The 27,532-nt window shown below is 44.2% G+C and overlaps 1 protein-coding gene across 11 annotated transcripts in view; it reads right to left on the reverse strand.

Annotated features, from left to right (window-relative positions):
* The window catches only part of Pde8b (phosphodiesterase 8B), a 248,075-nt gene that overhangs the window by 213,646 nt on the left and 6,897 nt on the right, over positions 1-27,532 (reverse strand). For 2 of the 11 annotated variants that reach the window (XM_031360575.1, XM_031360573.1), the window contains exon 1: positions 5,342-5,959. The exons of 5 other annotated variants lie outside the window; for them this stretch is intronic. In XM_031360575.1, the coding sequence (XP_031216435.1) occupies positions 5,342-5,680 (339 nt within the window). In that variant the 5' untranslated portion in view covers positions 5,681-5,959. Of the gene's footprint in view, positions 1-5,341; positions 5,960-6,094; positions 6,177-27,532 lie in introns of those variants that run through there. 4 more of the 11 variants (XM_031360574.1, XM_031360578.1, XM_031360577.1 and 1 more) reach the window with 4 other exon arrangements.

Here is a 27,532-nt window from a genome sequence, read left to right on the forward strand (position 1 = left end):
GTCTCTCTATCTCTGCCTCTCTGTGTGTTTGTCTCTGTCTATCTCTGTGACTGTGTCTGTCTCTCTCTATCTTTCTGTCTCTATCTCTGTCTCTCTGTATTTGTGTGTCTGTCCCTGTGTCTATCTCTCTATCTCTGTGTCTGTCTCTGTGTATGCCCCTCTCTCTCTCCCTCCCTTCCCCTCTCTCTCTCTCTCTCTCTCTCTCTCTCTCTCTATCTCTCTCTATCTCTATCTCTCTCCTCCCCACCCCAAGGCTGCCAATCCATCACCAGTTGCATCTCTCATATCCCTCCTTGAGACCACAGCTTCTGGGGGCTTCACTGCCCTATACTTGTCCCTGAGGTTTCTATGGCCATTACCCATGATGCTTCTAAAATGATAACAGTTTTCTCTTGTTCTACTTTGAGGGTCTTGCAGTCTCGTTTGTTGACCCTCTTTCCTCCTGCCAACACCTTAGAAGCAGCTCCTTGGTAAAATTCATATCTTAAGTAAGCTCTGCCTGCTGCCCAAGCAGTGTTGAAACAGAGAGCAAGGAAGATATGGCTGGCTTGTCTTACCTCATCCAATGGTTGCCTATAGCCTCTGACTGGCTGCAGCAATTCCTGTGGTCATGAATTCTTCATGCCCAGTTGAGATCCCAACAAAAGCAGAAAATAAGTACTTGTATTCCCCCATCGGAAACCTCAACCTGGCTCAGTGGCTGCCACCTCTGCGAAGGCCCTGAATATCTACTGTATTTACCCATCTGACCCAAAGTCCCCAGCTGTTCCTCCCCTGATGGTTTTCCGGCCTGGAGACTCTATATTCTCTCCTTACCATTTGGGTTCCTGGCCCATTACCAACATGGTGGCACAGAACCTGTCCTCACCTCCGTGTCCTGTCTCATTAGAGCTCCATTAGGTGGTCACCACAAGGAGATGTCAGTAGAAATGGTCTCAACTCTAAGGGCATAGTGTCCCTTTCTAATTTGAAGTGCTGTTGTTGTTTTGTTTTGCTTTTGTTTGTTTGGGTTTTTTTCTTTTTGAGACATATTTTCTCTGTGTAGCTATAACTATCCTGGAACTCACTTTGTAGACTAGGTTGACCTTGAACTCAGAGATCCCCCTGACTCTTCCTTCTAAGTGCTTGGATTAAAGGTTTTGCACCACCACTGCACAGCTCTGATCTTAAGTCTTATTCAGAAGTGTTAAAAAGAAGAATCATCTAGATGCCCTTAAAAACTAATGTAACTACAGTACAAATCAAGGGAAAAAATTTAAATAGGATCTCTTGGGATGCCTCACATACAAGTTCAATCCTCAGCACTGAAAAAAAAGAAAAAAGCAAACACTGGCTCTAATTTGTGTGTTGGAAGGGGGAAGGATTTTGATAAAAATATACAATGGTAGAAAGTAAACCTGGGTCAGACTAATACAAATTATAGCACTAGCCAGAGCTTAGGAAACTCTATGCTTCGTTTTGAAATAAAAGAATAATGAAGGTAATAGCAATAACTCCAAGAATGAGAATCAGACCATGTAGCTGTTCTGCCTGACATTTAACCCTATTCCAGCGGGTCATGGCCCTCCATGGCAGAGGCAGCTGAAGGAACTGTGATAGGAAGACCAACCATCAGGGTTCATGCAAACCCAAGATGATCCTGTGGGGAACTGAACCTCAGGAAACTGAGTGGGCTACGTGCTCCACTTCTCTTCCCGCTTACACTTTGTAGACAACTCTGAGGATTCAGACTTTGACACTGTAAAATGGAGAGAGCTATGTCCACAGCCATAGGACAGTACACTCTGCTCTAGGTGGCTGCACATAATTTATCTGGGCCACGGGACAACTTCATTCATTTAAAGCATGGGCTCTCCAAGTGTGGCCCCCCCAGATCATCAACCAGACATCTCCTAAAAGCTCACTGAAACTGGAAGCTCCCAGGTTCCTCCTATGAAATCAAACACTCCAGGGGTGGGGCCCTGACACACTGTATGCTTTAACAAGCTCTCCAGGTGATTCTTGTTTGAGAATCAAGACTTAGAAAAACAAGAATTCCTATAAAAAGTAGCTCTAATCCTTTCTCCTCCACCCCCAATAAAACTCATTATTTACTGTGAGGTCACATAAATATTTATTTTCCTTTTATGTACAGTCAATCTAGTATTATTCTCAATGACTCTAAAATGGCATGGAACAATGCTGTAGAAGTCATCAACAACTGGTTTAAGCATGCCCCTCTGGAAGAGAGTTACCCTCCTGTGTAGGCTTGACTCACTAAACATTATAGATCTTTCCCAATTCCCCAGCATCTACAGAAGAGGTTGGCATAAATATCAGCAGAAGGAATATGTGAGCATGGTGAAGTGGGTAGACAAGGGGAGGTAGTGGCCATCAGCACAGAGTCATCTGGCTAGTCACCACTTGATGACACCACCTGCATCCACAATCAGCTCACCTATGCAGAGGATAGACAAAGTGTACCGTCAATAAAGACTATTAGGATTGGCTCTCAGTCCTGGATGCTCCAAGCAGCAACAGCTGGTACCAGAAAAGATTGGTAAGAATTCCTAGTTCCTGCCCAAGGGAAGTTCAGTTGTCTCCTTTGAGGATTTCTGAACAAGAATTACAGAATGGGCAGGCATCGGGAGTGAGCATCCTGTAGGAGTCTCCCATTAGAGTACTATTTTAGACAGGCAAGCAAGAGAGAGATGAATTGCTAGGAAGTTGCATTTTTACAGCAACTGGGAGACAAACTCCTTACCAGAAATGGAAACTCATGTGATATCATTACACTGCATATGAATTATTAATGTTTATAATCTTTTTTTGCCAATTAGGTATTCAAGAAGGTTCCTGTTGACATCATGTTTGACATCATAATGCTTCATCATGCTAAAAGCTTAATAAAATAAATTATTGCTAGAAAAAGAGAGAGAGATCAAACACACTTTTTTTTTGCACTCAAGGGAATACCAGAAGCCAACTAGATAATGAAGATATTGTTTATCATTGATGTACGAAGAGGAATGAAAACTAAACATTGAAAACCCCCAGTGCTGTAAATGGGACCAAATGGCCAAGACTTTCTTTTCCTACACAAGCACTCAGAAAGAGAAGAGGAGCCACATGGCTTCTGACTATCACGCACTCGGGGCAAAAGAATTCTTATTCTAAAAAGCAAAAGGAAATTCTCTTTACAAAATCATCTCATCCATGTAAGAGAACAGAACATGAGAACTTTACAACTGAAACCAGCCATAAAACATTGAGTGCGAAGCTAATGGTATACTATTACGTATTTGGGGGGTCGGAGGAGGGGTAATTGTGTTTAATACATTCTATAGTGTTTATATAAATATACCTGATCTAATTTCAAATGCATAATCTCTGAAGTTTATGTAGTGCATATTCATGTGGAATCACTGAAATGTCACTCTCCCTTCCAACATTCCTAGGAATGACTTGGAATAAATTAAGCTCTTGTTTGGAAATTTTGTTGATAAAGTGACTTAAATTCTTTCTCAGGTCAAGCCTTTTAACACTTAAGCCAAGTAACATGAGATTTGTTCAAGCTTATAGTAACTGCTAGTAATAGAGACCCATTTTCTCCACCAGTTTTTACTCCATTTGGTTTCTAAGTAGCCTCTTGAGGAGGGCATTAAGACGAAGAAAAATAGTCTCATTCATTTTTTTTTCCATTCACTAAACAAACACCAAGTAGCTGGGGTTGCCAGGTATTAAAAAATGAGTTCCTTGCTACTATGAAAGGAAAAAAAAATACATAAGTTTCTCTTGAGCAACCAAAATGAAATACCACCGAGTTCATGACCATCACTGTTCTTGACTACTGCTTTAGGCCTTCAAATCCCCTTTCAAAATCCCAAGTTTAAAATGTTGCTAAATATAGCCTTCTTAGCACCTTGAAATTTCCTCTAATGCTAACTTAATGTTGCTGCTGGCAGAAGACCCAGAAAGCAGCAAACAAAAGCAAATTTGGTGCCCACCACGTGCCTCTGTAACAAACATTTAATGGAATCCAGGTCTCTACTCTTTTAGATATACTGTTAATATTCAAAGGTAAGAAAATAAACTTATTCCTGATACATAATAGGTATGTATTATATGGTATTTTTATGGTAATGGTGATCACAATTATTACTAGAGAAACATCACAGCCATTAGTAAATACAGGTTAAGTTTTACGTAGCAAAGTGATATTCCATTTTACAAAAATGAAGTTCATGAAAGGCAGCTCCCTCTCCCTCCTATTCCTCCAGAGTGGCTGCACTTGGTCCAGGGAAGACTCGGAGCCTCCTCACACTGGGCCAACTGTTGAGTGTATTTTTACAACTAGACATACAATTGTGTCTTTGTCAAGGAATCATGGAATGGTCTCTGGTAATCTACTGACTACATAAGAGCTGTGTCTATCTAACATTAAGAGTTTAGAGATGTATTTTTCCTCTGCAGAATGAGATGTGCCATTGCTCTTGAGTTTGCTATAAAGTAATTAATCTGACACAGTGAAACCCTCTTGGATGTAATCGTACTTTGAAAACATATCGATGAGCACTCTTGGAATAGATTTTCATCAAGAACTATGTAGAGACTGCCTTAACCATCTTTTCCACATCCTCACAATCCCACCCCCCACCCCCAACTCGAAAGACATGTATGCAGAACCACCATCGTGAGGCAGCTGCCCTGAACTGCTAGCATTCCAAACTCTGGCTGTCTTCTCTCAATAATGTCCAGGATACAGTCATCCTAGAGAAACACTATAGTAACAACAGGTTCCACTTGGCTCTCCCCTAGTCCCTTTCTATAGCTCTTCAAACGTAAACAGCCTGGTTCATTCACAAATCCCTGCACTGGGCTACTGTACAGAGAACTCCATCCAGCCTAGCTGACTTACAGGTAAAAATCTGAACCCGAGGCGCTCGAACGTACTGGTGCTGAGGCTGCACCACATACAGACCCAGCTCAGCGCTCAGATTTCATTCAGAGGAACTCGCATGCTCTTGCTGATGCATACCCATCCCTCCAGCTGCATCCATTGGGCCACAGGCTGCCCTCCCTCAACAAGAAACAGGCCGCCCCAACTGCTTTCCGTTGCGCTGCACTCTGCACCTGTCCCCACCCCAGGACCAGCTAGGTTGGTTCCCCTGCACCCTCCAGGATCTTTTTCATATCCAATTCCCTGGGCCCTCATCACTGGCAAACAAAACAAAAAACAAAAAAAAAACAAAAAACCGAAAAGTAAACTCCCTTAGCAACACCCTCCCCCAATCGATCGCCCAACTCCCGCACCCCACCTAGGGCAGACCCGACGGATAACCCCCCAACAGCCAGCATTTACCTTGACGCTGGTGTAGCTAGTCTGGGTCTCGGCCTCGGCGCTGCTGCAGCAGTGGCGCCTCCGGCCCCGGCAGGTGGTCGTGGCGGGGCCCGAGGACCCAGTGCTGCTGCCGCTGCCTAGCTCAGCCCGGGACCTGCGGACTCGGACAGCGCCCGGGGGTCCCGCCGCGCGGCTAGGGGGCATGGCGTCGGCGGCGTCGGTCTGCACGAAGAGGCCGTGCAGGGGTGCCGTGGGGCCCTGCGACACGCTGCTGGTCTGGCGGGGCGAGTTGGACTCATCCGAGTCCCGGCAGTAGATCACACCGCTCTGCGAGACATGGATGCTGGGGGCGCAGCCCATCCCTCAGCCGGGCTCCCCCGCGCGCGCCCGCCCGCGCCCCCGGGCCACCCGGACTCGGAGCTCCCACGGCCACCTGCAGTGAGGGGGCGGGCGTGGTGACGGTGGTGCCCAGACTGCTCGCCCCCAAGTCTGGGTGGCCACCGCTCTGTCGGGCTCGCCTCCGTGCCCCCTGGCGAGCGTCCGGGGGCAGCGCGCGTCACCCCAACTTTCCCTCCCGGGCCATCTTCCTCCCGGAGCGGCAGAGCGCGCACACACGGCCCGCGCGCCCCAGCGGCCGCCACCCTCCCCGCCGCAGCGCCCCAAACGCGCGCCCCGCGCCTCCGCCCTCTGCTCCGCCCGCGCCTCGGCCCGCGCCGCCCAGCTTCCCACACTCCGGCCAGGGCGCCCGCCCGCCGGCCGGCTCAACCTTCCTACTTTCAGTCCTTGCACGTCCCCTCCCAGTCTCGGTCCTCCTCCAGGGTCCCCAAGGGCCACCCCACTCTTCTCCCTGCCGCGCAGTGCCTGGCAGCACGCCTCGGTGCCATCCCCAGTTCTTGGCTGCCCAGGGACATCGTCCCTTGGGGAGCTCCTTGTCCACAGAGCCACCCCCCCCCCCCCAGTACTCTAGCCCCTCTCCCCTAGTCTGCACTAGCCCTGCTCCAGGCCAAGAATAGCTGGGTAGACCTTCGGGTAAGTCTCTTCTCAAAAACACGTTTTCAGCACATCCCTGATTTGTCCCTAGAAGGCCCTATCCAAACAACAGGGAGCACATAGCTCAGGCCCACCAAGCCCATTGACTGGGTTATCAACACACTTGAGGAGTTAAGAGACCCAATTCTTGCATAGCTCACCAGCACCCACCTTCCCCTACATACTAATTCTAGAATTCAGCTGGTTGGTGGCCCAATCTTTGGGGGGAAAAAAAGCATTCCCTGTCTGCAAATCCTTCAGAAGTGTATGCCAAGAGATGGGCTATCCCACAGGGGAATACTATCCTCATTTGAGGAAGATCCAAGGAAAGAACTAAAGCTGGCTGTATGTGGTTTTCTGTTCCCTTGTTTGTTACAGTTGTTTTGTTTTGTTTGTTGTTCTGTTTTTTTTTTCTTCCCTCTCTCCCCAAGTCTTCAGTTCTTCTCTGGGCATCACTAATCATTCACCCAGCCTCCCACTTTTCTTCTTCCACTTTGATTAGGGATTCCAAAATGACCTCCCTCAGTCCCCTCAGCGAGGGCCACACTGCTAGAGAATCAACTCTACTGTGTAACCCATAAGGTAGAAATCCATGTCTCAGGTCCCCAGGCACCACTTGACTACTTAAGGTCGGCCCACAGTGGCCCACGGGAGAAAGCTAGATGACCTGAACAAGGGCTTCACTTAGAGCTCTCCAAGGACAAATGTCAATGCAAAATACGAAGAAGTATCCAGTTCAAAACTCCGTCACTCGTCTCCTCCTCTCCCCACCATCAACTCAAGAGTTGTCAGAGGAAGGTGTCTGACTGCCAAATCGAAGCAAAATAGACATCCCTCCACCTCTGAAATTCACGCTGGTGATGATAGTTTACACTTATACTTGTAAAAATTGGGAGGCTGAGGCCAGCCTGATCTCCATGAGTTCTAGGCCAGCTTGGCCTACAGGGTGAGAATCTGATCTTCAAACAGAAACACCACCACATCAGATAGATGTGAAGGAAGTGGGGGGGGGGGACTTCTGCTTTCTTGCATCCCTGATTACCTGTAACTTTTTTCTTCACTTTAATGTCACCAAAAAAGTTCATCTCCTGGTAATCTGAGGGAAGTCCATGTTGAGTTTTCTAACGGGCAGGCAAATTGCCCAAAGGATTTCTGCATGGTCTGGGCTCCCCCCAACAAACAAAAATTGAGGTAGTGTTTGGCAAGTAATTGGTTTATTAGGTGTCTTGGAAGCAACAGTTTGGGGAGGACAAAAAAGGGAAAGAGGGCAAGTGAAGTCTGAGCTAGGAGAGAAGCTGCCTAGGGTGGGTATCCTGCAGGGAGGATTCTGATGCTAGGACATGCTTCAGAGAGGTCCTGAAGGTCCTGACAAAAGGGACCTTTATACATCCATGTGGATCGCGCATTCATACCAACTGTGCCAGTGATCTTGGATGAGTGGACCTCTTTGGCTAAGGCACTCCCCACTTATGAAAGGGCATGCCCAGCAGGGGAGGAGTAACTCAGAGCCCTTCCTTCTTCACATGGCTGTTTGCCCACAGTACCCTTGCATGTTGATTGGGCCTCATACAGTTAAGAATGTCACGTTAGCAAGGAACGATCATTTACTTAACTTATGATTGATGGCCACTCTCTGCCTTCCTTCTAAGAGTAAGTGAGTAAACTCTATCAGAGCTAAATTACAAGAAACCCACCCCCAAATCTCCATCTCAACTCCAGGTGCAAATTTAACCATTCATGGAGTTCCTACACACCCATCTCAGGCATCATTCATCAGGAAACTGAACATCATATAATTCTTGTGCTGCCGCCATGTTCAAGGAATCCTCAAGGAATTACTCAATGGAGCCACCCATTGAAGAAATAAGTCCCGATGCTGCTTTGGAAGGCTAAACTATGATAAAAACACAAATTATACCCTCTCTTCTGGTGGGGAGATTAGGAGATGAATCATGGCTGCACAGACATCCAGAAATAAATTTGGGTTGAACTTACACATTTTAAAAAATGAGTAAGCCCTGGGGGGGGGGGGGCACCTCAATGTAGCCAGTGAGTAGGACCAGACAGTGTTAGCAGGTTAATTGAACATTTCATGTTGGTTGAATGTGACTTCTCCATGGGCTAGGAGGCGAAGGGAAGGTACTTTAGATATCCATTTTTACATTCTATTTTCAAAGCAGCCACAGCTTCCACCTCCGAGTCTAGCTAGGTAAAAGAAAAAAAAAAAACTGTCTATAATCTCCAAGTGTTCTCAGTGTGACCTGCCTCCATGACAGGGACAGATCTGAGCTAGTCACTGAAACTTACAGGAGTATATAAGTGGAGAAGAAATGAGACTCTGAAATCATTCCCCCGGCTAAGCTCTGAGCCCTGAGTGCTGGCCTCAGGAAGGGATTTCTGAATTGACTCCCTAGCAAGGACACCAGTGCTATCCAGGGTGACAACAGTTTCCTCATATTCAGGAGCTGCATATGAGGTGCATCCTTTAGGCCAAAGTTGTAAAATAAGGTCAGGAAACCCAACCTTATAGAAAGAAATTAATTAAAGTGAGAAATTTTAGCAACAATGTCCAAGAAGCAAATGGAAAGAAAACTTACTGAAATATATATATTTAAAAAGAAACAAAAAACTTATCTAATGTCCAAGGTCAGCAGAGTGGCTTCTATGTTTTATAATGACATTAAGTAAGCACTTACTGCAGAATTATGACCCAGAGCACTGCAGGATCTTGAAGAACTAAAGTCCATTCCAATTCTAAAATGGGATGAATCTCCCAGAATTCCTCTCAAGGATCAGAAAATGTGATTAATACATTTGAATCCTTTTTAACCACAAATGTTAAAACAACCATAGCCACCTGATTGATCTTTAGATAACCAAACATTTAATCAACTGATCCACCTTACAGAACCTCTGGGTTCAAACAGCGTTCCTCACCGTGGCCAGATGACACCATTTATTAGGCAGCCAGAGAAGGATCACTGAACTCATTTGGAAGGATTATTCTGAAACCTGGCTCAGTGTAACCTTGGGGAAGTTATTTAACTTCTGGTCTTCAATTTCCTGCATAACCTCTGATCTCTCCAAATCACTGACATTTGGGATGCTAAGAAAGTTTTCTTCCTTTAAAAGATAATTTTTAATTTAAAATCATGGACCTTGTTTTTAAGCTGAAAGAGTAGTACCAATCCCTGAGGGCACATCAAAATCACCCCCGAAAAATTTGTCAGAAACACGATAATTCCGCATTGCAGGTGTTCAAGGCTGATCCTGCACCTACCATTTCTAAGAAAGGAAATCTAGGGTAACCAGCCCTCACCCATCTTTGTGAGACCATATGAGAGTGATGGCTGCCATCCTTATACAGGCCTGTGGAACCCACACGATGAGGCCACTCCCTACCACAGACTGAGCTCTCACCATCTCTCTATCTGCTTCCACTAAAGTTAGCTAGATAGATATGGCAGAAGAAAGAGGCAAACGCATGGTGGCTTGAAGCTTGTGATCTCAGAGCTTACTAGAGCAGCATACCAGACCTTAGACCCAGTAAAGACATAAGGTGATCCACAACAGCTGGGCCCAACATGGCTGATGTAGATGGCTACAAAAATGTCCTTTGCCTCATGATAATACCAGCTCTATAACCCATAAGCATGCCTACCCATCACGTATCTGATGCCACATTAGGAATATCTCATCCAAGTACAGAAAGAACGTGAACAGTGTTGTGTGGAAATAGTGCTGTGGGGAATTCACACCCAGGCCTAGGACGCCTTGCCTTCCCCTCACTTTCATGATGATAACCCACCCCTCCATCAGTTTGACCGTCAAAGTAACCATCCAAAATAGCACTGTGCTACTACTGTCTGCTTCCACTCAATCTCTGAGCACAGCGCCCTTGCCTATGATAAAGCCCCTCCCATTTCTTCATTTGTCTTTGCTTCCAATTCTTTCTTTGATGGAGACAAGAACCTAAAAACACTGGTAAGAGGTCTCAACCCGGCTCTCTTCCCTCCTAACACTACCACCCAGGCTTCATGCTGTTCCCCCCCCCCCCAGAAGACCTGGCATTCATAGGATGCTGGACCCTCTGCCAGTGAGGCACCCACCTCCACAATGGCATGGCTAACTTCCTCCTTTCCTTAAGTCTCTTTTGCAATGCCCCCTACTCCATGTTTCCATCCTCAACTCCTATTTAAAACTTCAATCAGCCTTCATTCATTTGTCCGTGCCCCTCCTGAGTCCCCTTGGCCTGCAATTTTTCTAGTTTCATAGCATATGCCACCTTCCATTTTGCTAGATAATCAGCTCACTAGTAATATTTTCTGTCTATCTTCTCTCACTATGGAGAATCTAGGTTCTCCATAGGCAGGATTTTTCTAGTTTCTTATTTTTTGATCACATACTTTTGTTGTACCAGTGCCTAACATATATAGCCATCTGTGTACTTGAGGTGGTTAGAATATGCTTGGCCCAGGGAGTGGCATTATTTGAAGATGTGGCCTGGTTGGAGGAAGTGTATCACTGTGGGGTGGGCTTTGAAGCTCCACCCAGTTCAGAAGAGTAAGTAGTCTCCTAGTAGCCTTCAGCTAAAGATGGAGAACTCTCAGCTCTTCCTGCATCATGCCTGCCTGGACTCTGCCATGCTCCTGCCTTGATGATAATGTACTAAACCTCTGACCTGTAAGCCAGCCCCAATTAAATGTTGTCCTTGTAAGAGTTTCCTTGGTCATAGTATCTGTTCACAGCAGTAAAACCCTAACTAAGACAGTACTCAAATATTTGTTGAATAAAAGGATGAATTGTTTTCTTTGCTTTCTCATCTCTGAACTGCCACAACTCAAAATTAAAGAAGCAATTGTTTTAAGTAGGAAATTTCATGTTCTATGATTTTAGTTTTCAAAGTCAATGAATGTGTTCAACTTGAAAATCCTCTTTTTAGAAATAAAATCATCTGTATAGATTGTTATATCAGTGCTAGTTATGGTAATGAAGTGTGAAAAAAAATCCATACATCAAACACTTAAGGAGCAGCCCAATAAACTGTTTAAATGAAAATTAGATTAGAAAGCAATATAATATACACATATCAATTACAAATATGGAAAACTATATGTAATTATTGAGATTCATAAATGAATGTCAAATATGATCTAAAACTTGCATTAAGACCGTCTAAATGAGTTAGTGTAATGTTGCCTAATTGTCTTCTTTTTTTTTTAAAAAATGGCAAGTTATCATTTATAGGCTTTATAGGCTTTCATTGGTAAATTTTTCCATCAGATCAGGAGAGAGATGGTAGGAGAAGAACACAAGGAATGTGAAAAGAGATGGAGAAAGTAATAGATACATAATTACAGGGGAAACACAGAACCAGACCCACAAAAATACACAGAGAGTGAGAGACAAAGAAAGATATAAGCAGACATTTTTAGGGTGGAATATTCCTGGCTACTGCATTTATAGATGCAGCTTTTTCAAGAGAAAAAAAAAATAACTTGTATTTTTAATTATGCTTGCATCACTTTTTAGATTTTTTTTTTTTTTTTTTTTTTTTTTGCCAGAGACCAAATGAAATTAAGGAAAGGATTTGGCCCATAGGACAGTTCTTTCTTGCCAATTGTAGAAAATGAAAACAAAGACGATGAGGGAGGAAAGTCAGTTAACATCCCTGACTTCCTTAGGTCAACATCACCAGACTTGTAGGGCAGTGAGTACCAGACCCTCATCCACATAGTGTAACAGTGACTTGTCCTTCTCATGAACAAGAATACCACAAGGAAAGGCAGGACCAGCTCCCAGGAAGAATTCTATATTCCCTTTCTTCTTTGTCTCCAGGTCCTCTTGGGCCCAAGCAACCAGGCTATAACATTCATTTCCAAATGTCTTGTAATGTGCATTTCACAAGAATGTTCAAGACATAAAAGGATATTCAAATGAAACTCAGGGTAGAGCCTACTCCATAAAGGAGCCTCCACAGCAGCCAGAGATTTAAGGCTTTCAAGAAACAACACAAGCATAATATATAAGGTACAAGAACAACAAAATGAATGGTGCTGTCATTCTTTTCTGGTTACTATGATAATTGTGAAAGGCTTGCAAGAGAAAGAGGATTGCTAGCTAGACCCTGAGTAGGGACTTACTAAATCAGAGGAATCAGTATGAGCAAAGAGACAGAGGCACATCTAACCTTGATGGAACTAGAGTCTATAAACACACTAGACAACTAGACAGTGACTCCTGAGCCAGGGATGATAAACACAAAGAAGAGAGAGACAGAAAGTGCCCGGTGCTGAAATTACCTTTCTGTGTAGAAGTTGCCTATATGTTCTGCTTCCTTTACATAACTACCCTGTGTGACAATCTACATTAAGGAAACAAATCTATTTATTGTCTAGCTAAAGATGTTTGCCAAGTGATGAAGTGTTGGCTTCCATTAAATATGGCTCCTTTAATATTCATATATAGTACTTGAGATTTTAGACATTCTGAATCAAGGTGTATATTTTGATTTACATAACAAAGTTACCGACAAGCACAATATATCAAGCAAGGTGCAGTGCATATCTGTGAATGTGCAAATGCATGTAAGAGTAAGATTTCCTAAATGTCTCAAGAGTAAGGTTAGCAGTCCAGGTTTGTTTGAGTGTCCTAGCTTGTTGTCTGTTGTTGTGTCAAATATCACGAGGAAACCAACTTGGAGATGAAAGGGCTTATTTCATCTATTTCACCTCGATCACTGTCAGTTATTATGAGAAGTCAGGGCAGGACCCTGGAGCTAAGAACTGAAACAGAGGCCACGAAGGAACACCTCCAAGTGGCTTGCTTACTCCACATAGCTTGCTCAGCCTGCTTTCTTAAACAATTCTTAAACCACCTGCCAAGGATTGCACCACCCACAAGAAAGCAGGCTGGACCATTTAACATCAATCATTAATCAAGAAAATGTCCCACAGACTTGCCTACAGGCTAGTCTGATGGAGGCCCTTTCTCAATTGGGTTCCCTCTCTCCAGATCACTTGAACATATGACAGGTTGACAGAAAACTAATCAGCAAATCGGGTGTTGTTGCTTAATCCCAACACTGAGGCAGGAGAACTGGTTTAAACTGAAGGCCAGCCAATGCTACATAATAAGTTCCAGGCCATCCTGGGCTACAGAGTAAAACCCTGTTTGAAAACAAGCAAGCAGAAAACAGCAAGCAAACAAGTCTAGGGTTCTAAGCAGGCCCTCCCCCGCTGGGATGCACACACACCTTGACAGGTACACCATTTACTCCTAAGCATACCATAGTCCATTCATTATGACCCTACTATACTGAGACCCTACTGTGTATGACATGCTGACTCTGCACCAGAAAATAAGAAGGAAAGGATCTCAATTTCTATGAATTTAGACCACTGGGGTGGAAGTCTAGGAAGATAAACAATAAATCCCCTAGGAGTGGTGAAGGTATTTAAGAGCATTGAAATATGTCAAAGAGGCCTGGTGTGCTGATAGAAGTATAAAACCCCAGCTCTTAGGAAGCAAAGGCAAGAAAATTGCTGCAAAAACAAGGCTTACTTGGTGTCTACAGTGAGTTCCACACCAGCTAGAGTTTCACAGTAAGACTCTGTCTATAAATAGTAAATAAATAAATAAATAAATAAATAAATAAATTTGATGTGATAAATCCTGAAGTAGGGCTATAGATATTTTCTCAGAGAAGAGGACATTTAGGCTAAGAATATCGGAGGACGTTATCAAACAGACTCTTCCTTCAGTTCTTTTTCATCTGCATACCTAAGACACTAAGTCCTACCACTACCCAGGGCACCATGAGAGAGAGAGATATAAAGGACATTTGACAGCCCAGGCAGGAACACACACGTACTTATACACAAGTGTGTTCATACTTACCATGAGATTAAAACCCTAACTCAGGAGAGAAAGATGAGTTTGAGCGCAGAGAACTATAATATGTTGCCAAGAAGATAGATAAGGTATGGCTACTCAAAGTGGGAGGTTGAATAACTAGAAAAAGTGGCATTATAGAAGATTTCCATGAAGACCTAGAGGTGGTAACAATTGATGAATACTTGAAGAGCAAGAAAAGTGGAGACTCAAAGGCCTTGTGCTGAACCTGCTATGAACCCCGTAAGGAGTGCACCTGTACATACAGTGGATGCTTCCCCAAGATGTGCATTTTGTGAGGTCCAGAAGTTTGAGTCTAGAGACCAGAAAGTGTCCACTCAGTACCAATGCTGATACTTGTCCCCAGAACAGGACTAGAATATAAAGCAAGACATCAAGAGGGTCTTCTGTGTCTACTGCTAGGCCTGAAGAACTTACAAACTAGGAAGAATAAGCAGTATTATTTTAAAGACCAGAAGAGAGCAGAGAGGCAGGCCAGCCTCCAGGTAGTCCCAGTCAACCAATGAGTACGTGGCTCACCCTTTCCCAGTGAGATGAAGAAAGTCATCTCTTTGCCAAGACTTCCTTCCATGGGCATCCCTACAACCAGACCCACCCAGGGATGTTAGTTTCTTGCTTCCTGCTTGGATTGCTAAAGTCAACCTTTGAGACTTTGGCTGCAAGAACAGCTTTTAAGCACTTGGAAATTCATTTCATTCCCAGTCCCAGGTGCTAGGAGATGGCAGCTCAGCCAGAGAGCCCTGCATTAACACCTCCTGTGGATATTAATCCTCTTGCTTTGGCTGCTAGGGCAGTTCTAGAAGCCTTCTACAGGAAGCGTCTTCCTTCTTGGAATCTGACATTTGCTCTGCAGCATGGCACTTCCGGTGTTATGTCATTAAATGTCTCCAAGGCAACAGGAGCTGGGGCATGACTGATAACTTCTTCATACCTCATATCATAGACAGAAATAGATTGGGTCACATGGAAGGAAGCTTTCCGGGTTCTCCAAACCAGTGGCAACCAAACTTTAACATAGATCAGAGTGGGCAATCTGCCAGAACACAGATTGCAAGACCAGAGAATGTGTGTTTCTAACTCCGACCTGAGGAACAAGACCGCCACTTAGAAGTCCTCACTTTTGATTTGCATTGCTTTGGCTGCTAGGGCAGTTCTAGAAGCCTTCTAACAGGAAGTGTCTTCCTTCTTGGAATCTGACATTTGCTCTGCAGCATGTCACTTCCGGTGTTATATCATTGAACATCTCCAAGGAAACACTTTTTTATTTATTTATTTATTTATTTATTTGATTATTTGATTTTTCCGAGACACAACTTGTGCTTGATGCTGAAGCTCCATTCCACAGAGAATTGCCATAGAACACTATCAGACGAAGAACAAGAAGAGGGTAGATTTGGGGTGTCTCCAATCACTCTTTCTGAGCCCTGGAAGTCTGCAGAGGCCCGGTTTACTCACAGAAGTCAGTGTGATTTTTTTTTTTTTTATACACAATGGCAATGCATTCCCAGCAGAGCATTTGATTTCATTTTTTCTTACTATAAATGATTCAAACCCAGAAAGACAAGTCCGCTATGGTGTTTTAAGGACAATAAAGTTTTGTAAAAAGAGACCTGGGGTGGGGGTTGGGGGGTAGGGAGGAGACTGGGAGAAGAGATAATATAAATTTGGTCCAGTGTATAGGCACAAAGCAGATAGAAATTATTTCTATAATACTAGCCACCATGTGGGAAACAGCTCAGTAGTAAGAGCTTTGAACTCTGCATGCCTTATTTCTCTGAGTTGCTCTTATGTTTGTGTCTTTAGATAACGAAAATTTTCAACACCTCTTTTCTGTTTACCATTGACCTGAACTCCCACCTGATGTAACTACTTGCTTTCTCTAAGCATTGAGTCACCTACTTTTAGAAGTTATAAAAACCCAACATAAGCCTTTGACAAAGAAATATGGCCAGTGCTGTGCATGATGAAGTTCTCACTGAGATCTCAAAGCTTTCATATCGGTGAGTCTATTCCTGTTGAAATCACCAGCTGTTACAAATGTCCCTTCCCAGGGAGTCATAAGCAATGCCTACCCCTCCTCCACAGGTCCCAATGACCAACCAAGCTACAAGTCCACCAAGCTTTACTCTGCAGGAACCAATCAGCTTGTAGAGCTTACCTACAGATCATAAGTGAGGAGCTATTTACTGGAATATGGGGGCTGCTCCCCTGCAAAAGTTCACACTAGAAAGTCTTTACCTGTGGGGTAGATGCAGATAAGAGCCTACATCCTCCTAGTCTTCCCCAGTCTCTATATTCTAGCCATTTCCCAAGGTCAAGTGTAATTAGGGCAGAGTTTGCATACAATAGGGGATAGGAGCTCACAGGTGAGGGTCCTGTGACTTAGGAGGAGATGTAAACAGTCAACAAGCCTAGTTGGAATAATCTTTTGTAATCGGGCATAGCCAAATGCCCCAAGATTACAATTGTTTGGCTAAGAGGATATTCCTATACAATACCAGCATAAACATTGCCTTAAACATGCACACACTCACACACACACAATTCATACACACATACATACACACTCACACACATACACACAACTCATATACACATACACACTCACATTCACACTCACATATACTCACACATATGCTTACACACACACACACACACACACACACACACACACACACACGCACGCACAACTCACATTTACATGCACACATGCACCCTCTATGGGTTCTTGAAACAAAAGTGACTCATTGGGACATATGTAATATGAGAGTCGTCTTTGGATGACTCTAAGGAAACAGCTTCTTTGGACATAGCAGAAAAGTGACACATATCGGACTCATGGCAGTTTGGACAGCATGCACAAGACCTGTGCGAGCACAAACCAGATCAAGTGTCAGCACAGAGAGGGGAGCAAGGCATGAAATCCCACTCCTAGCCTTGGAATGATTGGCAATTGTTACTGCTGGGAGAAGACATTTGATTTTCTCTAGGTGTATAGTCCCTGGCAAGCCAACCATGCTCCAGTGATAGACCTCGCAATCATGAAGCTGTGGACAGTAGAAACTGGCCTTGATGGGGAGAGAGAGAAGGAACAAAGTCGGGTGGATAAGGAAACAGGGTGGGTCCAGGAAGAGCTTGAGGGAGGAAGAATGAATATGATCAAAATACATAGTTTAAAACTTAAAGATCTAATCAAATAAGAAACTGAAAAATGCTAAATTTGGGAGCTAAAACTACAAGACTCTTAAAAACCTGTAAAACGCCACCCTTAGAGGTATGAGTTCAAGGCCAGGCTGATAAGACTAAGAAACAATAATGTACTGAAGTGCAGATTCAAATAGCAACACAAATTGGCCTTGTAAGCATACTAAGTTAAAGGAGCCAGATAAAAGGCCACAAAGTATGGTCCGTTTGCACAAACTATCCAGTCTATACTGACAAATGCTGACATATCAATCAGGTAGTTGCCAAGGTTTGGAAATTCAGAGCATGGGATTCCCTTTCAGGGTGATATTTTAAAACAGCTGGAACTAGGTGGGAGTTGTGGTTGCCCAGTCAGGCATATTTCACCAGACACTTTAAAATGGCGACTTTTATATTGTATGTGTTTTATTACAGTAAAGCAATGTAATTCATCACTTCACTAGAATAAAAGAAAACCACTTATCAGCATCTAATAGATGCAGGGGAAACATCTGCCAACTCCCTACATGTACTTACTAGATAAGAAACCTCAATGAGACCATTTATTAAAGGCCGTTTGTTCCATCCACAGCTTCAGAAAAGAAAAAGAAGGGATAATCAGTATGATCCTTAGTGGAAAATTCCTCAGTGCCTCTCACATCAAAGCCCAGGAGTACATCACCTAGGCACTGCACTAAAGGAAGAAAGGAGACACAGGTTAGATAAGGATGCTTCAGAAGCATATGTGTGCACAAAGCCCCCTAAAGACTGCAAAACAGCCACCAGACCCAATAAGGGAATTCAGCAAACCTCAGACCACAAGGCCAATAAACACAGGTCACCTGTTTTCTATATGCTAGTAATGAGGATTTGGGAATTTGACATTTTCAGCACCATTAATGATGATGTTGGGAAGCACGAACCTTTCTCTGTGGCTCTCCTTGCTAAAAGCTAAGACACCAACGAAAAGGTTTGGGAAAACCCCGGCTCGTCAAGTCCCACTGGGTTTCATAGCTGCTGCATTGTTGTTGCTGGGACAACCAACAAAAGTGGTTGGATCTACTCAATGCCATTCCGACCCAGAAACTGACCAAATGATTCTAAAACTTGTGTAGAGTACAAAAGGTCTACAATAACTCAGTGAATTCTGCAAACAAAATTGAAAGATTAAGCCTGCCTCTAAGCTTGAATAGAAAGCCACAGTGAACAAAGCAGATGCTGGTGGTATGGTGACAGACAAACAGGAAACTGGAACACTATACTGTCCAGGTACATCATCACACATCAACGCAGCTTCAGCAGCACTTCCATGGAACTCACTGAGAGGACAGAGTCTGTCAGCAATGGCGCAAGGCTGATGGTGCACACAAAACAACAGAACAAAGAAAGCTCATAAGTAAAAACTCTGACCCTTATGTTACACCATTCACAAACATTAACCACATGGGTCATAGAATTCAGCAAGTAATCCAAGGCTTAGAAACTTCTAGAAGTAAACATAAATGTTTACAATTGTGGAGTTGGCAAAGATCGCTTAGGGGAAAAAATGTAAAAGGAATGTGCAATAGAAAGAAAGAAAGGGTGTCTTGGAGTCCAACTGAAACTTAGCAGTCTGTTCTTGTATAGTGCCTCTAAGAAAGAACAAGGGAAGTCACTGACTGGAAGGAAAATATATCTGGGATACGTTTACCTCACAAGACTAGAGACAGCTGAGGGACAGTGGTTGTCAGAGGGGGGGGCACACAAAGATACACACATATATACACCACACAGAGACACACACATGGACACACACACATAAATTATATACACATATACACACAAATTATATATTTAATATAACATATTAAATATATTGTATATAATTAACATATATAATTATTGTATAATAATAAATATAACAATATATTTAACATGTTACATTAAATATATAATTTGTGTGTATATGTGTGCACATTCCTGCAAGTTGATAATCAGAAGATAAACAATCTAATTAAAAACAGGATAAAATTTTTAATAATCTCACAATATCAGAAATAAAAATGGACAGTAATCACATGGAAAATGTTCACTATCTGTCATCAATGAAGCGAATGAACCACAAGGATATTTCACTACATGGTCACCGCTGTGGCAAAAATGCAGTTGTTCCAGATTCTCCTATCTGGCTACATATATTGGTACAATCACTTTGTGCATTTTCTTATTAAATATACAGCACATTCACCCTAAAACCATGCCACTGCCACTAGTCATTTATGTCCAAAAGCTTCTCTCTAGGTGTTCAAGACAGCTTTTTATTTTATTTTACTTATTTATTTAGTTAGTTAGTTTTTTCGAGACAGGGTTTCTCTGTGTAGTCCTAGAAGTCCTGGAACTCACTCTGTAGACCAGGCTGGCCTCGAACTCAGAAATCTGCCTGCCTCTGCCTCCCAAGTGCTGGGATTAAAGGCGTGGGCCACCACTGCCCTGCTCAAGGCAGCTTTTTAAATACTACCCCTGACCTGGAAACTACTCAAAGGTCCATGAGTCCAGGAATAAATGAATTGTAGTACACCCATACAATGAAAAACTAAAAGATCTGAAGTGGAAAACTGCAGATTATTTGTGTACACACACACACACACACACACACACACACACACACACTGAGTTAAAGAGAACAGCCACAAAGGGTCACATACATGTGTTACTTTTCTCACTACCTAAGACCTGTTAAAGGAATGAAGGGAGGAAGGTTTCAGCTGTTTGTGGTATAAGGTGAGGTGCAAGCCACCATTGTGGGCAAGGCATGGTAGCAGGAACGGCCCCTTGGCTGTGGCAGCAGAAATGTGCTTGCTCACATTTCAGTGGCACAGGAAGCAGAGATGAGGACAGAAAGCAGAGCAAGGTTATACAGCCTCCAGACCCTCTCCACAGTGACCCACTTCCTCTAACTAGTCCTAACTTCTATTGGTCCTGCAACCTCCCAAAACAGTGCTGCCATCTGGGGACCAAATGTTCAAACATTTGAGCCTAGTTATTTATGGTGGGCATTTGAATCCATTACATTGCATGGTATAATTGGCATAGACAAAGGCAACTTTGTCCACAGTAATAGAAGATCAGTGGATGCTTCATGACTCTGGTCATGAACTGACTCTAGGAAGGCAGAGTGGATGGAACTGGATTATATCACACAACGGTAGTGATTGCACATTACACAATGAAATTCTTCATCAAAACTTAAGAATGGAGCTAGGCGGTAGTGGTGCCTGCCTTTAATCCCAGCACTTGGGAAGCAGAGGCAGGTAGATGGCTGAGTTCGAGGCCAGCCTGGTCTACTGAGTGAGTTCTAGCACAGCCAGGGCTACACAGAGAAACAAACAACAAACAAACAAACAACCTTAAGAATGGAGATGGGATGTGATGGTCTACACCTTTAATCCTAGTTCTTGGAAGATAAAGGCTGGTGGATGTCTGTGGGTTTGAGGCCAGTCTGATCTGTACAGTGAGCTCCATGGCAGTCACTACTACATAGTGAGATCCCAGTTTAGAAAAATAAACTCATGAATGGTATACTTTAAAAGGTGTGTGGTTTAGTTTATTGTAAACACACATACTTCAAGCAAATTTTTTTTTTAACTTGCAGCATTTAACTGTTACAAATATAACTATCTTCCCAAATCCCCAGTGGAAGCCACGATGCCTAATGAGTCTGTACTTAGAGAAGAGGCCTCAACTGGCAGTTAGGGTTAAATGAGGATAAGGAGCCCTAATCCAATAATACTATCATCCTCATAAGAACTGCAATGTTCACCGACACACACACATGCACAAACATGCACACATACAAACATGTACATATGCAAACACATGCACACACATGCAGACATATGTACATATGTAAATACATGCTCACACACACAATGCACATACACACATGCAGATAGAGTGTGTATGTGTAAGAGAGAAAGAGAGAGAGAAATGGAGACATAGCAGGATGTTGACAGGTGTGCACAAGTCAGAAAGCAACATCTCACCAGAACACACCCAGCACCAAGCACTCAGCACCCAGCACCCAGCACCCTGACGTTAGACTTTCAGCCTTCAGAACTAAGAACTGAATTGCAGTTGTTTAGGTCACCCCAGGGTGTATGATATTTTGTTACAGCAACCTGCAAGGAAATGGATACATCTCAGCTCCTGAGCATGAGAAAATAACAACTCAGCACTCTTGTCGGAGTACTCTTGGACCTGGAGAATCTTCAGCCAGATGAATTTGTGCTGAGAGACTTCCTAGTATTATTTCTACAGAGGATCTATGCAGGGCAAGTGGACCATGCCATCAGCCAGAACTGGTAAGGTTGAAGGTTCAAAGTCCCCTCGTAAATCTCATAACTGAGAATGGCAGGCATTGGAACCAGCTCTCTGCCGTGCTCTACCTGTCCTGGAATGTGTAACCACGACATCACATTGCGAGGGCCATGACAACCAGTCATGTAGGGACAACTAACACCTGAAGTCCTCTCCCATGCAAATAGAGCATCCCTAACATCTCAGACTGAGCCAATGGGAAGCATCTACCCCTGAATCCCACCCTACTCCTGGAATGTTTATAAGGTCCTATGCGTAAAGTGCAGGAGTTATTTCACCAAGAATTGTCTGACGGTGGCTGTTTTACTGAGCTGTAACACTTCAGGGAAGAGTTTTCTCTCCCAAAGAAGTCATCACTGGACCTTGGCTCTGCTACCTGCTACTGATCGCTGCTGGTTGCAGCCACTTCCCACCACGTGATTCGTGGCTCCAGCCATGGTTTCTAGCCGACCACCCCAGCTCGTCACTACTGCTGCAAAGGTAGTGGAGAACTGCCTCCCCTGCCCCCTCCCCCGGCCTCATAGAGCTGTAACACTTTGGCAGTTCCAGACAGGCCAGAGCCCCTCAGAACCTTTCACTCTGGCCAGGCTAGAGACTCTCACATTGAGTCCTATCTCCTCTGAGCTGTGCTCTGGCAACCTAGCATCGAAGCACACACGCAGCCAGACAGGTCTGAACCACAGGTCAGACATATTGTTTACAGGTTAGACCCAGAAGGGTGATGAGAACAACTTGTAAAAGCATCTTGGACCAGGCAGACTCCCTGGAAAGTAAGGTCCCAGAAGACCTCTGTGTCTGTCACCCTCACTGTAAATCAGACTTTGGTGATGCAGTTGTTCTTGCCTCCTGCTGACTCTTGCTTGGCACTGGCCACTGAACTAGCTGAAAGACAATGTCCTAGCCAATGTAACTAGCAACTGAGCTTAACCCAGAGTCATCTGATAGCAGAGCCTCAGTTGAGGTACTGCCTAGATCTAATGAGCTTATGGGCACATGGAGGCTCAGGCCATGGTGGGAGGTACCAACCCTGGCCAGGTGGCCCTGGGCTCTGTGAGGAAGCTAGTGGAGCAGGAGCCTATGAGAGAGGTTCTGAAGCACCGTTTGCCCACGGATTCTGCTATACTTCCCTGGCAGTGACTAAGTTCCCTGGTTAGGAACAAGGCTGGGTGAAAGAGCCAGCAAGCCTACCTTCAAGTTCCTGCCCTGCTTTCTCTCAATGATGGACTGTGACTTATAATAATCCATACACCCTTTCCTCCCCACATTGCTTTGGACCACGGTGTTTGTCATGGAAACACAATGAAACTAGAACAGTGCACTCTCCTGTCTACCATTCAATCCCTTGTACCAAAAATGATTTCTGGGGGGAGGGAGCTAAGTGATGACTCGGCAGTTAAGAGTGTTTACAGATCTTACAGAGGGCACAGGCTCAGTTTCCAGCATCCACACAACAGCTTACAGCCACACACAGCTCTGGCTGCAGGAATCTGATGGCTTCTACTAGTGTTAGGACCCCAAGGTACACACATGGAACACATATGTACAAGCAGGGCATTCACACATACACATAAAATAAACCTACATCTTTATGAAATAATCCATCTGATTCATTGGTTCTCATTTTCCCACTGGTCATGGTTCAGTTACTATGAACAACAATTTTTTTTTTGTCAATAAAACACAGTCCCCCTATCTCTCTCATAGTTATCTTTCTGGCTCTCAAGGATTTCGAACTCCAGGGGAAGGTCTTGACCATGACATGGTGAACTGCTGCACTCAAGGTCTGGTTTTAGATCTCTCCAGACAGTGGTGGTATCAGCCCAGACTATCTGTGGCAACTCATGAAGAATCATGGGACTATGAGCAAAAATAGATGTGCATGGACAGCAAACCTGACCAATGGAATGAGGCAAAAGCTCGCCCTGTGTGAGATCTGGGACGGACTTTGGAGAGAGATTCTATCACCTTTGACTTTCTCACATGTAAATTATCTTTTACTCACCTGATGTAATTGTTTTCTCTAGGTTGCTAACTTAGACCTGGTCATGAGAGCTTCTAGCCTTGTGCAATCCTACCTAGGACTAGAATGTTTTCAGCCTCTGAGACTCACCTGCTCTAGTTCTCTCTGACTTCTAGCTGGCTGGTCAATTCTAATGCTCTGCCTCAAACTCCTCTCCATGCTAACTGATTTAATCTGGCTTCTCTCTTAGCCTCTGACTTTTTGCTCTGTATGGCTTCAAACTAACTCTGGCAGTCTGTTTTTAAACTTCTGGCTCCTGCTCATTCTCTAGCTTGTTCTGTCTTCACCTGTGTCTAGGTTGTTCTTTCTTCAACCTGTCTCTGTAAAATTCTTGAGATAAAACAGACTCTGTTCTCTCTCTCTCTCTCTCTCTCTCTCTCTCTCTCTCTTTCTCTCTCTCTCTCTGTCTCTCTCTCGTGTGTGTGTGTGTGTGTGTGTGTGTGTGTGTGTGTGCATTGCTCTCTTAAGTAACTTTTCTTTTCTCTCTCTTCTCATCAGAGTTATATACATCCTATTCTATCAAATCTTTCTCTGATTCATCACTTTGTCTGCCCCTCAATTAGGCATCACTTTTAAAAATGAGTACTTCCTTCTACAAACTAAGTTTACCTTTGTTGTTTGAGATTAAAGGTGTGTATTAGGGGAATTGTTTGGGATTAAAGATATATACTAAGGGTATGTCTTTTTTCCAGCCAGAGTGCTTAAATGTGTGTACTAAGGCTGAGCCACACCACAACTAGAAACAGCTTTTTTCAGCAAGTAACACTATCTCAGGGTTCACAGAGCAATCAAATATCCTGCAACACTCATGCCCTGCATTCTACCCCCATACAAACATTGTTTACTTCATTTAGGAGAACTTAACTGTGCTTCACTATCCCAACTGCTACCATCCTGGCCAAAGGCACATCTTCTCCAGACTGGATTATGGCAGTGGTCTTTTAGCTCATCTCTTTACCTAGTTCTCCGAGATATCCTCCAGAACTTTCTGGATGAGCACATGTGATCTCAGCCAGATGCTATCAGTTCCCACCGGGACCATAAGGTCTCCATACTCTGGCTTTCTAAGAATGGTTACTTTCAACCCCACTGCCTCCCTTGCTGTTTGTTGCCTCATAGCCTCCCTGCTTCACCTCAAATACAACAGCTCCTCTAGGACCTCCACACCTGCTGTTCCTCCTGCTGGGAATACTTCTCCCCAAATGCCCACACAGCTCACTCCCCACTCTCTTCAGGAGTGTTACAAGACAAAGGGGGCCTTCACTTCTGGCTGTGTCCAACAGGACAACACCTTCCCAGGCTGTCCTTGCAGCTGGCTCCTGCAATGTTTCTCTAGCACTCACCTGACTCCTCCTTTCTTCCTTTCTTCATCTTCCCTACCTCTCTTTCTTGACCTTTTCTTCACACCGTAAAGGGGCTTCCTAGTCATCTGTTGTATGGACCTTTTAGTGAGGAGAAGCTAGAGTGCAAAGCAACTATCCCAGGCTGCCCTTCTTCTCTCCTACCACGCATACTCCCACATCACTCCAGATTTCAACCCACATGGGCAGTGGTGGGAGCAAAGGAGGTCCTATAGTCTGAAAAAGTCCCTTTAAAGCAGTGGCCCTTATCCTGTGGGCTTCGACCACTTTTGAAGGGGAGGCTGAGTATCTGATATCCTGCATTTCCAATATTTATATTACGATTCATAATGGAAACAAAATTACAGTTATGAAGTAGCAATGAAATAATGTCATGGTTGGGGGTCATCACAACATGAGGAACTGTATTAAAGGGTCAGAGCATCAGGAAGGTTGAGAGCCACTGCTGTAAAGGCAGGAGAAGGAACTGAGGAAGACAGGGTAGTGCAGCCATACCTGGGCTGAGTCAAGAGGCCATCTGACAGGTGGGATCCAATGGTAGTTGTCCCTAGCCTCCTTCCTTCCATTCTTCTCCTGGGGGCTTCATTTTTACCCCCAAAGCTTCCTTACCAATTCACCCACCGAACTGAGAAGTGAGTGGCAACCCATTAATGCCTCAGCTCTCAGGTTACCACACAGGGCCTGAAACAGATGCAGAACCTTGTCTGTGCCTGCAATATCAGACAATATCGCTGCAGACCCTATGTGCTGTGACACACTGCGCCACCCTCCCTCCATGCATAGTTCCTTTCCATCCCTTCCTTTGTCCTTCCCTACAGTCACTGTCCTGTTCATTCAACACCCCATCCCTATGTGTTTCTTGTACCCATGGCATCCTTCCTGCTGCTGCAAAGATTGTGGGTGAACTGTGACCTTTCTGATGGAAGTTAAACATGCCACACAAGTAGCAGTATCATGAGAACTGGTATGTGCCACCTCACAAATGCCCTTCCTGAGGTGGCAAAATCTGCTCAACGAAAGACTGATGATAAGCATGCTCCAGTGGCTACTGCCCCTTGAAAGTGCTGTTCTAGAAGAAGGAAAAAAACCTGAGTTTTTCTCTCAGAGGCATGAAAATGAGTGTCACAAATGGTTCTCTTGGAGCAGAAATTCTGGACAATGGACTCTCTTGCAAAGAGCTTCTGTGTCAATATGGTCCTTCCCCAGTCTTCCCAACGTCATTTTGTCACCAACAATGCCAGAGCCAGAACAACTTACCAACTTTCTAAAGTGCTGTATTGTAAACAAAAACGGTCTAGAATTTTCTCCCGAGAATTCTAAGCAGAAGTAGAAAGCAGGTGCTAAACATGCAGAAAGATCATCTCTTTCTTACTATGTAACCCACGTGACTGCCTGGAGTGTGTGCAGTGGTAAAGGACTCATGAATATTCAGATATTGGCCAAGTCATCTTCCTTCTAGAAAATGGTCGACTTACGGATTGGTCTCTGCAAAGCATCCTTCAATAGACATGTGAGCTAGAAAGCAGAGTTAGCGCCTTGTGGATGTTACCAATGTTTCCTGCTGGCTATGGTTCTAAGAGGCCAGGAAATCTAAATGCTCACACCTGCTTGGCTTCTAGTAAGGGCCTTCTTGCTGTATCATAGCATGGCAGAAGGCAATACAGAGCAGGAATACCAGCTGTAGCCCCTCTTCTTTATAAAGCCACAGTTCCACCATAGGGGACCAGAGTTCCGCAAAGGTAGGAAGCTTTCATGGAGCTGCCTGGTGCCCGGGGTCCACCAAAGGTCATTCTCTGGCAGCCCCAGTCATGGTTCAACAGGGCCAGGTGAAGCAATGGCCACTGCTCAAGGACATGGACAGAAAACCTTGGTGATGTTCACACTGTGTTAATGCTACATACATTCAGGAGATGAGCCATGTTATTCCTTGACCTATATTTTTAAAGATAGATCAAATAGAGAGGGGGGCCCTGGTAAAGACTTGCTATAGGAAGCAGAGCCACCACAGAGTCTCATCTCTAGGGAATGTGATCAGAAGGGTGAGGTTGGAACTGCTGCAGAGTCCCCAACCAGGACAGTCCTTAGCAGAGCCATGGGGGTAAGACCATGACTCTGGGCTAAAGACATATATTTCTTGGGATAGAGGGATGGCTCAGAAGTTAAGAGCACTTGTTGCTCTTGCAGAAGACCCAGCATCCACACAGCAGGTCACAACTGTCTGTAACTATAGTTGGAGGGAATCCAGTCTCTGTGGGCACCAGGCCTGCAGGAAAACCACATCATAGAAGTAGGCAAACACACATACACATAAAACTAAGTAAATGTCTTCAAAAAATAAATGGATTTCTT

The sequence above is a fragment of the Mastomys coucha genome, unplaced genomic scaffold, assembly GCF_008632895.1.
Source record: "Mastomys coucha isolate ucsf_1 unplaced genomic scaffold, UCSF_Mcou_1 pScaffold8, whole genome shotgun sequence".
Taxonomy (NCBI): Eukaryota; Metazoa; Chordata; class Mammalia; order Rodentia; family Muridae; genus Mastomys; species Mastomys coucha.